At 41.2% G+C, this 17,691-nt stretch overlaps 1 protein-coding gene across 1 annotated transcript in view; it reads left to right on the forward strand.

Annotated features, from left to right (window-relative positions):
* Positions 1 to 17,691, forward strand: part of LOC136863740 (1-phosphatidylinositol 4,5-bisphosphate phosphodiesterase gamma-1) — a 512,032-nt gene that overhangs the window by 353,330 nt on the left and 141,011 nt on the right. Inside the window, exon 16 of the mRNA XM_067140126.2 lies at positions 11 to 208. Within this exon, the coding sequence (XP_066996227.2) occupies positions 11 to 208 (198 nt within the window). The remainder of the gene's footprint in view (positions 1 to 10; positions 209 to 17,691) is intronic.

The following is a 17,691-nucleotide window of genomic DNA, read 5'->3' on the forward strand; positions in this document are numbered from 1 at the left end:
TCCTTTCTAGGTCATTGTAAAAGCTATATTTGATTATGAAGCCCAAAAAGATGATGAACTCTCATTCTGCAAACATGCCATTATAACAAATGTGAATAAGCAGGAGGGCAGTGGCTGGTGGAGAGGTGATTATGGTGGAAAAAAGCAGCTCTGGTTCCCATCAAATTATGTTCAAGAAATTGAGCCCCAGGAGAATAGAGATGATAACGTATGTATGAACTTTGGTTGTAATATGGTTTCTATTAAGAGGTGAAAGATTTTGAAATGAAAAATATATTGAATGTGTGTATAATAATATTTGACTCCCTTCCCTAGGGGTTCTAGGTTCATCTTCCCCCACAGTATGTTTTCCAGATAGTAGGTAATATTTGTACGCCTCCCACCCCAAAGCGGGCCAAACTTCTACTTTAAAAATATCCTGAGTGACACTATTCATCTCAGCAAGCCCGAAAAGTATATAATATACAGGTATATGTCTTATTATAACTCTATTAGAGTTGTACCATCTATCGGGATCTCTGCCTTGACTGAGTCCTTTTATTCACTGGTTATGAATCGTTCAGTTCAATTCAGCAGTTATCAGAATATAGCAGTGTTAAGTTTGAGTGTTTCAGTTATTAATCAACTCTGTTTTCTTTTCCTCAAGTTGCAACAAATATGTAGGAGGATGGTCCACCTAGTCAATACTAAATATTAATTATTTATATTTATTTACATAAGTCTAGTACATGTTTCGAGAATCTTAATACATCAATCAATTAATACTGATCTGCATTTAGGGCAGTCACCCAGGTGGCAGATTCCCTGTCTGTTGTTTTCCTAGCCTTTTCCTAAATGATTTCAAAGAAATTAGAAATTTATTGAACGTCTCCCTTGGTAAGTTATTCCAATCACTAACTCCCCTCCCTATAAATGAATATTTGCCTCAATTTGTCCTCTTGAAATCCAACTTTATCTTCATATTGTGATCTTTTCTACTTTTATAAACGCCACTCAAACTTATTCGTCTACTAAAGTCATTCCACGTCATCTCTCCGCTGACAGCTCGGAACATACCACTTACATGTTATAATTCTCATGTTAGGTCCGCATTGAAATGTACGTAAATACAAAGTATTTTATAAGTGTTATTATTTTCCATGTTTTACATTTTTAAACCCACATCTCTCCAAAAATACCTTCCTAAGCATTCACTCTCCTCTTGTTACAGACTTCACACCAAAGAGCTCTATCAGCGTCGATAAACCTTCGACTTTCGCTCCTTCAAACAAGATAAATACATCTATAGACAACTGAATGCTTTTTCCTTGCTCCCACAATTACTTAAGGAAGACAGTTATCTTATCATAACACATTTGACTTTCACTCCTTCAGCCAGTTAAATAGACTATAGGCAACTGAACAGCCTCTTAAAAAGGCTGTTGTCTTTTCAAACATACGAAATTGACATCTGTGACAGTTTATCAGCTTTGCTGTTTCTTATCCTCGAACAGGAATATTCAAGGAGGCACATTTCTGTTTCATTATAAAGACTGGGCTGTTTATTGCTCTACCCCCAACAAGTTTTTCAACGCTCCGGAAAGTATAATCGTGTGAACTTTTGACATGCAGCTTGATACTGCAATTTTAGCCAAGGACATTCTAACAATTTGTATATTTGGACAGACACCTACAATGATATCATCTTTTTATGACTTGTAAGAGCAATCAGGATCCTGATTTTTCATCATACAGGTTTGAGTTTGAGGCTGATGATGCCCTTAATATGGGTGAAACATGTCCCTTAACATTTTATAATAATATTTAATTTCTAAAAAGATCTCTTTGTATTGAATAGGTGGATATAAAAATAATAACACTTGTAAAATACTTTGTATTTACATACCACTTAGTCGAGCAGCTCTTCTTCTTTCTCTCAATTCCTCCCAACCCAAACTTTGCAACATTTTTTTAATGCTACTCTTTTGTCGGAAATCACCCAGAACAAATCGAGCTGCTTTTCTTTGGATTTTTTCCAGTTCTTGAATCAGGTAATCCTGGTGAGGGTCCCATACACTGGAACCATACTCTAGTTGGGGTCTTACCAGAGACTTACATGCCCTCTCCTTTACATCCTTACTACAACCCCTAAACACCGTAATAACCATGTGCAGAGATCTGTACCCTTTATTTACAATCCCATTTATGTGATTACCCCAATGAAGATCTTTCCTTATATTAACACCTAGATACTTACAATGATCCCCAAAAGGAACTTTCACCCCATCAACGCAGTAATTAAAACTGAGAGGACTTATCCTATTTGTGAAACTCACAACCTGACTTTTAACCCCGTTTATCAACATACCATTGCCTGCTGTCCATCTCACAACATTTTCGAGGTCACGCTGCAGTTGCTCACAGTCTTGTAACTTATTTATTACTCTATAGAGAATAACATCATCTGCAAAAAGCCTTACCTCCGATTCCACTCCTTTACTCATATCATTTGTATACAGGGTGAAGCGTAATTCGTGCACTCGGGCATCGCAGCACGACTCCTCACATGCCAGCAATAAAAAAAAGTCTCTTACAAATTTTCGTCTTGCGAGCATATCCGGTAGAAAACGGACGTTGAAGAGTAGCAATCTGGCAACACTGTAACCATATGTAGGGTAACTACCGCTGTCAGCACGTTCTCGTTGTGCTGTACGGTTGGTGCAGTGGGTAGAGTTTTTGGTTGGCATGCAGGAGGTCGATGGTTCGATCCTGGGCTGAGGCGCATTTTTTATTTGCTAATTTCCATCTGACATTACCTACTGTAATACAGTAAGACACCGTTTCTGAGGTCACATGTATCCTACATTTACGTTTTGTAACGCTGAAACAACAAATACCTGGTTAGACTAATAAGAAATAGACAGCTGAAACAAATGACCAGTCATAGGACGGAATAACTATACAAACAATATCACTTTCGATGTGCTAAAGATGGTAGCACAGTACAATAACACAACATCTACTTGTCATTTACATATTACATCTATAATAATAATGTTATTTATTTCACATCCCACAAACTACTTTTTAAGGTTTTTGGAGACGCCACCATACTACATGTAACATGATCGTGCAGATGTAGCACATTAGCACTAATACTGTCCATATTAATGACCGCATGACCTTCACAACAGAATACGTTGTCCTCAGAACAACAGATGCTCAAAGCAACCTCCCTGCACGTCCAAACATTGTGCAACCCGCCGGATCATACAGCTCTGGACCCTTCACAGCATAGCTGTGTCCACAGTAACAAAAGCAGCATGAACACGCGCTACCAATTCTTCCACATTTGTCGGTGGAGTAGAGTACACATGCTCCTTCAGGTGTCCCCAAAGGAAGAAATCCAGGGGAGTTAGGTCACGTGAACGCGGTGGCCATACAACTGGACCTCCACGTCCAAGCCATTTCCCTGGAAATGTTCTGTCCAAATACTGTCGCACATTACTTCCAGAGTGCGGAGGCGCACCATCATGTTGGAACCATATCCTCTGCCGAACATGTAGCGCACCAGGCAGATAGTTTGAGAGGAATGCATGATACCTTTGTGCAGTCAACCGGTGAGGCAACATGTAGGGACCCAGACACCTGTCGCACAATATTCCAGCCCAGACGTTGATACCAAAGCGAACTTGATATCCACGGTCGCGAGTGACGTGCGGGTTAACCTCACACCAATGGTGGGCATTCTGCAAATTAAAGAGACCCTCACGAGTGAATGCTGCTTCATCCGACCCTAGTACCGTGTTCATGAAGTCATCGTTGGCTTCCTGTTGTTGTTGGAACCATTCACAGAATTGCACCCACTGATGGCAATGTGCAGGATGCAGGTGTTTCGTGCAAGAATAATGATAGGGGTGCAGCCCAAGCTCGTGCAGCACCTTAACAACCATGCGTTGCGAGACACGCAGCTGCCTTCCTACGCTATGTGTACTTCGCTGAGGTTCTTGGTGTATGACCTCCAGAATAGCTTCCTCTGTAGCTGGAGTATGGCGAGTCCATGGACGACCTCTGTCACGTGATGGTAGAAGGAGAGAACCTGACTCCCGAATGCGCACCTCCAGACGACGAAACACATTTTTATCTGGATGGCGTCGACGAGGATATCTAGCAGCATATTCACGAGCGCCAACACCAGCCCGGTTATCAGATGCACCAAGGACCAGAAGCATATCCACATATTCATCGTTTGTGTATGCCATACGTCTGCCACAGTGGTTTAGAAGTTTATAAGACGGACATTCGATACGTGTACGTATGTACATTGGAGTCTGTCATGGATGCATTACTCCGCTCGCCACTAGTCCCTGTCTGGTGGACAGCGCATACACTACGTACTAAACACGCCGTCAGTCCTGCATGCTGTTCCACCTAACGCGCATTACCTCTCTGACAGATATTGTTCTGCATGATTCATCCCAAAATGGTGAAATGGTGAAATGGTCGGTTTTGAATTACACTGTTTCCCTAACAGTAATAGACATGATATTTCCACAATCCCATCGATATAATAATAATAATAATAATAATAATAATAATAATAATAATAATAATAATAATAATAATAATAATAATAATAATAATAATACATTGAGATACGTACTAAACAGCATGCGGTTACCAGACGCAATGTTGAAAGGCAGAATTATTGGGACCATGGTGATAACACACACAAATTGTAACCGAGTTTGGACATTATTCTCAGAGCACCTTGCTAGGACTACTGGTAACGTAAGGTCCTAACGAAATGTAATGGAACTGAACAAGGCAAGAATAATAGTTGGTACTAATGTATGGGACCTTTGGAGGAGGGTACAAAGAAAACAGGTTTCACATCTAGTAGATGAAGTGGTGTGAATAAATTGGTCATCCATTTCTAGGATTGTAATATGTAAATGCAAATGGTTTCTAGAGGACCCACTGCAATCGCTGTTGACGATTAAGATGCCAGATACCATACCACCTGGACTACATTTATGAAATAAAAAACATACGCCTCAACCCAGGATCGACCACTCGACCTCCTGCATGCTAACCCAAAATTCTATCCACTGCACCAACTGTACAGTACGACTAACTTCTGCTGACAGAGGTAGTTACCCTACATGTGGTTACAGTGTTGCCAGATTGCTACTCTTCAACGTCGTTTTTCTACCGGATATACTCGCACGACGAAAATTTGTAAGATACATTTTTTATTGCTGGCGTGTGAGGAGTCACGCTGCGACACCCCAGTGTGCAAATTACACTTCACCCTGTATATAAGAAAACATAAAGGTCCGATAATACTGTCTTGAGGAATTCCCCTCTTAATTATTACAGGGTCAGATAAAGCTTCACCTACTCTAATTCTCTGAGATCTATTTTCTAGAAATATAGCAATCCATTCAGTCACTCTTTTGTCTAGTCCAATTGCACTCATATTTGCCAGTAGTCTCCCATGATCCACCCTATCAAATGCTTTAGACAGGTCAATCGTGATACAGACCATTTGACCTCCAGAATCCAAGATATCTGCTATACCTTGGTGGAATCCTACAAGTTGAGCTTTAGTGGAATAACCTTTCCTCAAACTGAACTACCTTCTATCGAACCAGTTATTAATTTCACAAACTTGTCTAATATAATCAGAAAGAATGCCTTCCTAAAGCTTACATATTCACGTCAAACTTACTGGCCTGTAGTTTTCAGCTTTATGTCTATCACCCTTTCCTTTATACACAGGGCTTACTATAGCAACTCTCCATTCATCTGGTATAGCTCCTCTGACCAAACAATAATCAGATAAGTACTTCAGATATGGCACTATATCCCAACCCATTGTCTTTAGTATATCCCCAGAAATCGTATCAATTCCAGCTGCTTTTCTAGTTTTCAATTTTTGTATCTTATTGTAAATGTCATTGTTATCATGTGTAAATTTTAATACTTCTTTGGCCTTAGTCTCCTCCTCTATCTCAACATCATCATGTAACCAACAATCTTTACATAATGCTGACTGAATCCTTCTGCCTTTTGAAGATCCTCACATACACACTCCCCTTGTTCATAAATAATTCCTGGAATGTCCTTCTTGGAACCTGTTTCTGCCTTAAAATACCTATACATACCCTTCCATTTTTTACTAAAATTTGTATGACTGCCAATTATGCTTGCCATCATGTTAATCTTAGCTGCCTTCTTTGCTAGATTCAATTTTCTAGTAAGTTCCTTCAGTTTCTCCTTACTTCCACAGCCATTTCTAACTCTATTTCTTTCCAGTCTGCACCTCCTTTTTAGTCTCTTTATTTCTCTATTATAATAAGGTGGGTCCTTACCATTCCTTATCACCCTTAAAGGTACAAACCTGTTTTCGCATTCCTCAACAATTTCTTTAAACCCATCCCAGTGTCTGTTTACATTTTTATTTACCGTTTTCCACCGATCATAGTTACTTTTTAGAAACTGCCTCATGCCTGCTTTATCAGCCATATGGTACTGCCTAATAGTCCTACTTTTAAGACCTTCCTTTCTATCACATTTATTTTTAACTACGACAAAAACAGCTTCATGATCCCTAATACCTTCTATTACTTCAGTTTCCCTATAGAGCTCATCTGGTTTTATCAGCACCACATCCAGGATTTTTTCCCTCTGGTTGGTTCCATCACTTTCTGAATCAGCTGTCCTTCCCATATTAACGTATTTGCTGTTTGTTGGTCATGCTTCCTGTCGTTCACATTTCCTTCCTAATTGACATCTGGCAAATTTAGATCTCCTGCTGCAATCACATTTCTTTCCATGTTGTTTCCCACATAGCCGACTCTCCTATCAAATAATTCTGAATCTGCGTCATTGCTACCCTTTCCCGGTCTGTACACTCCAAATATATCAAGTTACCTATTATCTTTAGAAATGAGCCTTACACCTAGAATTTCATGTGTCTCATCTTTAACTTTTTCGTAGCTTACAAATTCTTCTTTCACCAGAATGAATACTCCCCCTCCCACCATTCCTATCCTATCTCTACGATACACACTCCAGTGCTGTGAGAAAATTTCTGCATCCATTATATCATTTCTCAGCCATGATTCAACTCCTATAACAATATCTTGTAAATATATATCTATTAAATTACTTAATTCTATTCCTTTCTTTACAATAGTTCTACAGTTCAACACTAACAATTTTATGTCATCCCTACTTGATTTCCAGTTCCCTGTTCCCTTATCACCGCTCCCTAGGCCACCCTGTTTCCCTGAATGTACCTCCCTATTACCCTTCCAAACAAATTTCCTAACTTATACGTACCACTGCGGTTTAAGTGAAGGCCATCTGAGTGCAGATCCCTATCTCCTACCCACCCATTAGGATCTAGAAATTTCACTCCCAGTTTCCCATATACCCACTCCATAGTCTCATTTAAATCCCCAATCACCCTCCAGTCAGAATCCCTCCTACACAGTATTTCACTAATAACAATCTCCACTTTCTTAAACTTCACCCGTGCTGCATTTACCAGATCCCACACATCTCCAACTATGTTGGTACTTATATCAGCTTGCCTTACATTGTTGGTACCAACGTGAAACACTATCACCTTCTTCTTCCCCTCCTTCCTCTCTTCTACTTTCCTCAACATCTGCCTCAACCTAATTCCTGGATAACATTCTACCCTGGTTCCCTTTCCTACACACACTTTCCCCACGTGTCTAACGATGGAATCCCCCATGACCAGAGCCTCAACCCTACCCACCTCATTTGATCCCCTCCCCTCCTGGTCAGCCCTATCTTTCCTGATAGCTTCAGAAACTACTTCCTCCTCCCTTTTCTCCTTCCCATGACCCTGTTCCACCTATCTTTTCCTATCCTCTACTCTACATTTCCCTTTCCTACCTTTCCCCTTCCTCCTACTTCCACACATCTCAGCAGCAGTTCCCTGTCACTCATCTTCCCTCTGTTGTTCTACCTGGAGTAACTCGTACTGATTTCGCATAGACACCTGTCCTGAATTCTGATCCTGAATAGAGCCCTTAGCCTGCAATCTCTTTCCCCTTAGAACATTAGCCACCTGTCTTCTACAACTCCCCCCTTTCCTTCCCCTCCCTCTTGTACACTTACTGTAACCTGTACATTGTTTGAGGGAGTCCTATCTTCCTTCCTGTCTTCTATGTGAATCCTAATTTTCTCCCTCAAACTTTCCAACTCCTCCCTCATACCCCTCAATGCCTCGCCACACCCACATTTCGTACACTCCCGCTTCTTAGCCATTCTTTACGGAAGAAATGAAAATAAAAATAAAATAACTTATTTGCAAAATATAAATGAACAGAGGGATATATTGTCTGGGTTAGTACTCAAAGATCACACTACAATAAGGTAATTAATATATGACTACACTACAATACTACTCTATTTTTTATCCAACAACCCGTAACAGGATAAAAACTGCTCTTAATTACTGAATATCAAAAGTAATACACAAGAACTACACAATTCCAAACTGCAATTAAGCCTATCCTAATTACAACAACAAAATTTTAGTAAGAGTTTCTATGGATACCTCTACTACACCAGTACTACATAAATATTTTACAATAATAAAATAAGTGCACTAAATTCTAATTCCCTTCATCAGCTAGTCAAATTAAAATTAAATTTCCTATACACAAAAAGTCCTAATTAAAGGAGCGCCCCCCCATTAAGAAATCCAAAACTATTGCCAATACAATTTGATTTTTTTAAAATCGAAGATTGGATGCATGGAATTTAATTCCATCCAGTCGAATACAATAAAACACAATAGAATAAAGTCTGCCTGAATTAAAATATTGAGCACTATATTGTTGTTGTGGCGTTAGATCACTGTGTACTTGATGATCTGATGATTTCTTGTAAAATTCAATTGGAGTTAATAATGAAATAAAATAGTGCAAAAACTTCTTGTCATGCCGAAACTATCCGTTAATGGGTGTGTTACGCAGCCAGGTGATATGAGCTTAAAATGACCTGTAAGAGGGAAAAGTAAAATAGAAGCTATAATTGGAAGACTATAACATAAACAAAATGAGAATACAACGCGTAAAATTATTAAAACTTACCAATATAATGATACAAGAAGTACGTGAGGCTGTCATGTAGCTATTAAGGATATATAAAAGTGCCTGAAGTTGTTTGGCAACTGATTGTGGAGTTGCAGTGGGAGGCGCGGTGACCTGACGGAGGAGGGGAGAGTACTGCCCCTGTGTTCTAACATCATACCCCCTCTTATGCGCTTTTCTTTCTTCTCTTTGCATCTCTTCATAGCATATTGGGTCACCAACTTAAACAACTAGTTATCCTCTGCCATGTGCTCGTTATGGCAATTTTCATTATCAAATTTTTGTAACATGTAAATTTCTAATTTCTCAAGGGTATTCATTTGTTTACCTTTGTTTAGCGGGTGTAATAGAACCAAGTCCCGTTCAATATTAGTGAAGTGATGATTGTTTTCGTGCATGTGTTCGCACATGGCAGAGTATCTTGAATGTCTTCGTACATTCACATGCTCTTTATACCGTACCGACACACTCCTTCCCGACTGTCCTACATACTTTATTTCGCAGTCTTGGCAAGACAATTTATATACTCCTGACTTACTGAAAATGCTACTGGTGTTTACGCTATTTGTGTTGAACAAAATTTTATTATTATTATTATTATTATTATTATTATTATTATTATTATTATTATTATTATTATTATTATTATTATTATTATTATTATTATTATCGGTCCTAAAGGATACATAGATGTTGTGTTTCCTAAAGAGTTTAACCAAGCCATATGATTGTTTATTAATATAAGTTAATGTAGCAAATTTCTTCTTTTCTTTCCTATTTACAAGTAGAGTGTTAGGTCTATTCATGACCTTACTCTTTATCCTATTGACATAGCTCGTAGGGTAGCCATTTCTTCTGGCAATATCATGGATAATGTTTATCTCTTTATTAAATTCACTTTTATCTAGTGGCATTCTTACTGCTCTATTGATCAAGCTATAAAATGCCGCTTTCTTGTGTTCTCCCGGGTTGTTTGAGTCTTTCCTGTTAACAACATCTGTATGTGTAGGCTTTCTGAATACATGATAAACAAGGTTTTTATTTTCTCTCATTACTGTTACATCTAGGTAGTTTAGGCTTTTATTATCTTCCGATTCAATTGTAAACGTTATGTGTTTATCTAAGTTGTTTAACTGGTATAACAATCGTTTGGTTTGAGGTCCTGTTTGTTAATGATAACAAACGTGTCATCAACAAACCTCGACCATAAATCTCATCCTCTTATTTTACCAAATTTAGCTTCGTTGGTAATCTTTGAGTACAGTAGTTCTTGCAAATTTCATTTCTGTTAGGCTTAGTAGTGACATACGGTACGGTACCGGTATCATAATTAGGATACGTGTGAAAGTAGTTTAAAATTACTGTAGTGTACTGTACAGTAGTATAGGAGTAATATCCTATTAGAATTTAGTGTGCTTATTTTATTATTGTAAAATATTTGTGTAGTACTGGTGTAGTAGAGGTATCCGTAGAAACTCTTACTAAAATACTGTTGTTGTAATTAGGATAGGCTTAATTGCAGTTTGGAATTGTGTAGTTCTTGTGTATTACTTTCGATATTCAGTAATTAAGCAGTTCTTATCCTGTTAGGGGTTGTAGGATAAAAAAAATAGAGCACGACTAAGTAGTATTGTAGTGTAGTCGTATATTAATTACCTTATTGTTGTGTACTATCCCAGACAATATATCCCTCCGTTCATTTATTTTTTGCAAATAAGTTATTTTATTTTTAATTTCATTTTTTTCCCTGTAAAGAATGGCTAAGGAGCGCGAGTGTACTTACTGTGGGTGTGGCGAGGCAATGAGGGGTATGAGGGAGGAGTTGGAAAGTTTGAGGGAGATAATTAGGATTCTCACAGAAGACAGGAAGGAAGATAGGACCCCTCAAACAATGTACAAGTTACAGTAGGTGTACAAGAGGGAGGGGAAGGAAAGGGAGGAGTTGTAGAAGACAGGTGGTCTAATGTTCTAAGGGGAAGGAGATTGCAGGCTAAGGGCTCTATTCAGGATCAGAATTCAGGACAGGTGTCTGTGAGAAATCGGTACGAGTTACTCCAGGTAGAACAACAGAGGGAAGATGAGTGACAGGGAACTGTTGCTGAGATGTGTGGAAGTAGGAGGAAGGGAAAAGGTAGGAAAGGGAAATGCAGAGTAGAGGATAGGAAAAGACAGGTGGAACAGGGTCATGGGAAGGAGAAAAGGGAGGAGGAAGTAGCTTCTGCAGCTATCAGGAAAGATAGGGCTGACCAGGAGGGGAGGGGATCAAATGAGGTGGGTAGGGTTGAGGCTCTGGTCATGGGGGATTCCATCGTTAGACACGTGGGGAAAGTGTGTGTAGGAAAGGGAACCAGGGTAGAATGTTATCCAGGAATTAGGTTGAGGCAGATGTTGAGGAAAGTAGAAGAGAGGAAGGAGGGGAAGAAGAAGGTGGTAGTGTTTCACGTTGGTACCAACAACGTAAGGCAAGCTGATATAAGTACCAACATAGTTGGAGATGTGTGGGATCTGGTAAATGCAGCACGGGTGAAGTTTAAGAAAGTGGAGATTGTTATTAGTGAAATACTGTGTAGGAGGGATTCTGACTGGAGGGTGATTGGGGATTTAAATGAGACTATGGAGTGGGTATATGGGAAACTGGGAGTGAAATTTCTAGATCCTAATGGGTGGGTAGGAGATAGGGATATGCGCTCGGATGGCCTTCATTTAAACCGCAGTGGTACGTATAAGTTAGGAAATTTGTTTGGAAGGGTAATAGGGGGATACATTCAAGGAAACGGGATGGCCTAGGGAGCGGTGATAAGGGAACAGGGAACTGGAAATCAAGTAGGGATGACATAAAATTGTTAGTGTTGAACTGTAGAACTGTTGTAAAGAAAGGAATAGAATTAATTTAATAGATATATATTTACCAGATATTGTAATAGGAGTTGAATCATGGCTGAGAAATGATATAATGGATGCAGAAATTTTCTCACGGCACTGGAGTGTCTATTGTAGAGATAGGATATAAATGGTGGGAGGGGGAGAGTTCATTGTGGTGAAAGAAGAATTTGTAAGCTACGGAAAAGTTAAAGATGAAACACATGAAATTCTAGGTGTAAGGCCTATTTCTAAAGATAATAGGCAACTTGATATATTTGGAGTGTACAGATCGGGAAAAGGTAGCACTGACGCGGATTCGGAATTATTTGATAGGATAGTCAGCTATGTGGGAAACGACATGGAAAGAAATGTGATTGTAGCGGGAGATCTGAATTTGCCAGATGTCAATTGGGAAGGAAATGCGAACGACAGGAAGCATGATCAACAAATGGCAAATAAGTTAATATGGGAAGGACAGCTGATTCAGAAAGTGATGGAACCAACCAGAGGGAAAAATATCCTGGACGTGGTGCTGATAAAACCAGATGAGCTCTATAGGGAAATTGAAGTAATAGATGGTATTAGTGATCATGAAGCTGTTTTTGTGGTAGTTAAAAATACATGTGATAGAAAGGAAGGTCTTAAAAGTAGGACTATTAGGCAGTACCATATGGCTGATAAAGCAGGCATGAGGCAGTTTCTAAAAAGTAAATATGATCGGTGGAAAACGGTAAATAAAAATGTAAACAGACTCTGGGATGGGTTTAAAGAAATTGTTGAGGAATGCAAAAAGAGGTTTGTACCTTTAAGGGTGGTAAGGAATGGTAAAGACCCACCTTATTATAATAGAGAAATAAAGAGACTAAGAAGGAGGTGCAGACTGGAAAGAATTAGAAATGGCTGTGGAAGTAAGGAGAATTTGAAGGAACTTACTAGAAAATTGAATCTAGCAAAGAAGGCAGCTAGGGATAACATGATGGCAAGCATGTATGTATAGGTATTTTAAGGCAGAATCAGGTTCCAAGAATGGCATTCCAGGAATAATTAATGAACAAGGGGAGTGTGTATGTGAGGATCTTCAAAAGGCAGAAGTATTCAGTCAGCATTATGTAAAGATTGTTGGTTACAAGGATGATGTTGAGATAGTGGAGGAGACTAAGGCCAAAGAAGTAATAAAATTTGCATATGATAACAATGACATTTACAATAAGATACAAAAGTTGGAAACTAGAAAAGCGGCTGGAATTCATAAGATTTCTGGGGATATACTAAAGACATGCCTTTGCTGGCAGGACCTAGTGTTTGCAGTGCACTGTCTTCTGGTATAGGCTAGAGCAATTTTGTTACTTTCATTGATCTGTCTCTGTCTCATCCTTGGCTTTGACAATATGAAAGTGACTGAGGTATGAGCGATGCTAGTAATGCCATTCCTTACGCAGCCAGTCCCTGCCATGAATGGTGTGAAAATGTTGCTCATAGGGTCAGACGGTGCATGCATTTCAGTGGGCTTGGCAGACTGATCTGTAATAGCAACTCTGGCTCGGTGAGGAAAGCAACGGGAATCTACCTCACTCCTCATTTCCCTAGTACGCCTCTTCAGTGATACCTAGGCCATCTATGACAGCTGATGGCAGAGCTGTTGAGGATCCACCCAGCCTTAGGGCTGAGGACTCAACATACACATACACATACACATACTAAAGACAATGGGTTGGGATATAATACCATATCTGAAGTACTTATTTGATTATTGTTTGGTCGGAGGAGCTATACCAGATGAATGGAGAGTTGCTATAGTAGTCCCTGTGTATAAAGGAAAGGGTGATAGACATAAAGCTGAAAATTACAGGCCAGTAAGTTTGACATGCATTGTATGTAAGCTTTTGGAAGGCATTCTTTCTGATTATATTAGACATGTTTGTGAAATTAATAACTGGTTCGATAGAAGGCAATTCGGTTTTAGGAAAGGTTATTCCACTGAAGCTCAACTTGTAGGATTCCAGCAAGATATAGCAGATATCTTTGATTCTGGAGGTCAAAAGGACTGTATCGCGATTGACCTGTCTAAAGCATTTGATAGGGTGGATCATGGGAGACTACTGGCAAAAATGAGTGCAGTTGGACTAGACAAAAGAGTGACTGAATGGGTTGCTATATTTCTAGAAAATAGATCTCAGAGAATTAGAGTAGGTGAAGCTTTATCTGACCCTGTAATAATTAAGAGGGGAATTCCTCAAGGCAGTATTATCGGACCTTTATGTTTTCTTATATATATAAATGATATGAGTAAAGGAGTGGAATCGGAGGTAAGGCTTTTTGTGGATGATGTTATTCTCTATAGAGTGATAAATAAGTTACAAGATTGTGAGCAACTGCAACGTGACCTTGAAAATGTTGTGAGATGGACAGCAGGCAATGGTATGTTGATAAACGGGATTAAAAGTCAGGTTGTGAGTTTCACAAATAGGAAAAGTCCTCTCAGTTTTAATTACTGTGTTGTTGGGGTGAAAGTTCTTTTTGGGGATCATTGTAAGTATCTAGGTGTTAATATAAGGAAATATCTTCATTGGGGTAATCACATGAATGGGATTGTAAATAAAGGGTACAGATCTCTGCACATGGTTATTACGGTGTTTAGGGATTGTAGTAAGGATGTAAAGGAGAGTGCATATAAGTCTCTGGTAAGACCCCAACTAGAGTATGGTTCCAGTGTATTGGACCCTCACCAGGATTACCTGATTCAAGAACTGGAAAAAATCCAAAGAAAAGCAGCTCGATTTGTTCTGGGTGATTTCCAACAAAAGAGTAGCGTTACAAAAATGTTGCAATGTTTGAGTTGGGAAGAATTGAGAGAAAGAAGAAGAGCCGCTCGACTAAGTGGTATGTTGATTGAAATAATAACATTAAGTTATTTATTAGACCACCTAATCAATACAAAATCGTCTTAGATGATTTACATCAATTTGTTAGCTAATAGTGGGACATGTTTCGCCTTCCCTGAAGGCATCATCAGCCATAGTCTTAACCTTAAATTAATAATAAGCGTCTAAATATCATGTAGTAATGAAATGAATTTTAAAAATCTTGAAGAGATTTGAAGTAAAATAACATTAAAAATAACAATGATGGTTTGAAAATACAATGTGATGAGATACAATAGTGGAAGTATTAACAAAATTAACATTAGAAGGCTGCTAAAATAAGTACAATGGATAAAACAACAGATTGTTATACAACAAGTAGTAAGATTGCATAAAAGTAAAGTTGATAGTCATGGCGGTTATAATTAGATGATGGCGAAAAATCTTATATAATCAAAGTAAAGAGGAGAGAATAAAAGTCAAAGTTAGTCGAGAGATCCAAAGTTCATCATGATCTTGAAGATAAAAGACGAAAGTCAGATGCATATGGTGAAGTTGTAGAACACGTTGAGGATATGAAGTAGGTGAATAGAAGTTGAAGAACATTTTCAAATAGGATCACTATGGACCATCTCAAAATTTGAAGTGATGTTCAAATGTTGTAAATTGTGAGTTTGTAGATATTCTAGTTGAAAAAGCATATAAAAGTGGAATCTGTAAATGGAAGCAAGAAACGTAGAGTTAATTGTGTGAAAAGATATTTGAAAAATATTGAAGTAGAATCGTATGCACTTACCATTTGACGGTGACAAAGATAGCTTTTAATATTATGAGTTAGAAGAATTTGCAACCGTAGACTTTTTTTTTTTTTGCTTCGGGGGGGCCCCCGAAGCCCGCTCCCCCCGCGTGACCAACGACTCAATCTACATGGCCTCTGACATGCTATTATTTCTAAGAAGAAGAAAGAGATAGCAGGGAAGAGTGGGAAGTGATACAAGGAGTATCTGCCTGTTTCCATGTCAAACACGCTACCAGGCGATATTGTATTAGGTATATGGTATTGAAGTTTGGTATTGAAGGGTCAGGGAAAAACCACATAGGCAGAAAGAAGAAAGAGCCTACATGTAAAACCTGACATCTTTTGATAGCACATGCAAGGATGTGGGCTGGAAAAAGACCAGAGGTTGTGTTAGTTAGGAACAGGTAACATGCACAAAACATAAACCAATTCCTCGCCATTCCATCGCCTGGGGATCAGTCCGTCTGGGCACTGCTGGGACTAGCGCGGTCCTTGCCGGCTGCGGAGCCATGCGTCAAGTACCACTAGGGCCTGTCGCACGACTCCACCTCCTTGGGGTACCTCGTACCCAGTCTCCGATCCCGGAGAATGAGTCCAAGCCCACCGAGGCGGGGGCCTCCTGGAATGGGGTGGGTCATGGCGCCGGGCCTCCTTCCTCTCTGCCCGCGCCATGGCCCGGTAAACAGGGCAACTGCGATGGGAGGCCGGGTGGCCCCCCGAGCAGTTGGCGCACACCGGCGCGTCTCTAAGTGTTGCGCAGGCCGTGTAGTAGTGATCACCACCACAGCGGTTGCACCTCACCTCGAGCCCACAGCTAACCTGACGGTGGCCCCACCTCAGACAGCGGAAACACTGCAAGAGCTGCTGAGGGGGACGTTTCACTCTCACCTGACTGCCGCTACCCGCTGAGGTCCTCTCCTGATTGGCTCCTCGGTTGACTGCTGTCCTGGGAGCAGTCCTGGGTTGCGGCTTGGCGGTCCTCTCCTGGTGAGCCGGCGTCGCCTTCTGCTTCCTGGTGCGGCGTCGTCTTCTTCTTCTTCCCGGGGGTTGCTTCTCGGCGGGGGAAGAGTCCGCGTCCTGGTGGCCCTCTTCCCGGCCTGGTGACCCCGGGGTAGTTGGTGGCTCCGCTGCGTCGCCATCTTCTTCTTTCCCCTGGCTGGCGGCGGCGTCGGTCGGTCCCAGGGGTTGCTTCTCGGCTGGGGAAGAGGCCTCGCCCTGGTGGCCCTCCTCCCGGCCTGGTGACCCCGGGGTAGCTGCCGGCTCCTCTGCGTCGCCATCTTTTTCTTTCTCCTGGCTGGCGGCGGCGGTGGCGTCGGTCGATGCTAACACTCGACTGCGTTCCCTGTCCTGGGGGGCGCACATCGAGGTCTGCAACTCGACAGACTTGCAGGCAGGCTGGACCTGGGCAGCAGTCTCAGTACGCCAGGGGGCGTCCTTCTCCACCGCTGTGCTGCTCTCCACCAACACGGGCGCGTTCCTGGTTTGCGCCCGGGTAACAGGCCCTTCCTGGTAGGCCTGCGTCTGCGACCACTTCGCCCTGGTTGTCGCCTTGTTGGTCTGCGTGTACTTCGTGGAGTACAGCTTTCCAACTGGAGTCGCGCCGTCGCGGCGCTCGGGAGCGCCGCCGTCGTCCTCGGTCATTGGCTCCGTCTGCGAGGCTGCCTCCTGGTAGCCCGAGACGTCCAGGTGCTCCCTGAGTCCTGGTAGCCGGGCAACCTGGAACTGCTGGGACGCGCGCTCCTCGTAGACCCTGAAGCTGGCTGCGTCGTTAGGGCGAATGATGATCGCCCAGTTAGGAACCATAATGCCGATGATCGGCAGGAGAGGCTCTCCGATGAACTCCGCAGTCGCATTCAGGTTGTCGAAGACGCGCAGCGTCCCCTGGTGTTTGCCATCTCCCAGCCGGTTGAACACCACCAGTCCCGGGCGTTCATAGCTGGGGACATCCGTCGCGTCGAGCGCGTCCAGGAGCTTGTCGACGGCTCCCTCGTAGTTGTAGTCGACCAGCCTCACTGGTGGGGTCGGCTTCTCCATCTTGGTCCTCCTGTAA

This window comes from Anabrus simplex, chromosome 1 (assembly GCF_040414725.1).
Source record: "Anabrus simplex isolate iqAnaSimp1 chromosome 1, ASM4041472v1, whole genome shotgun sequence".
NCBI lineage: Eukaryota > Metazoa > Arthropoda > Insecta > Orthoptera > Tettigoniidae > Anabrus > Anabrus simplex.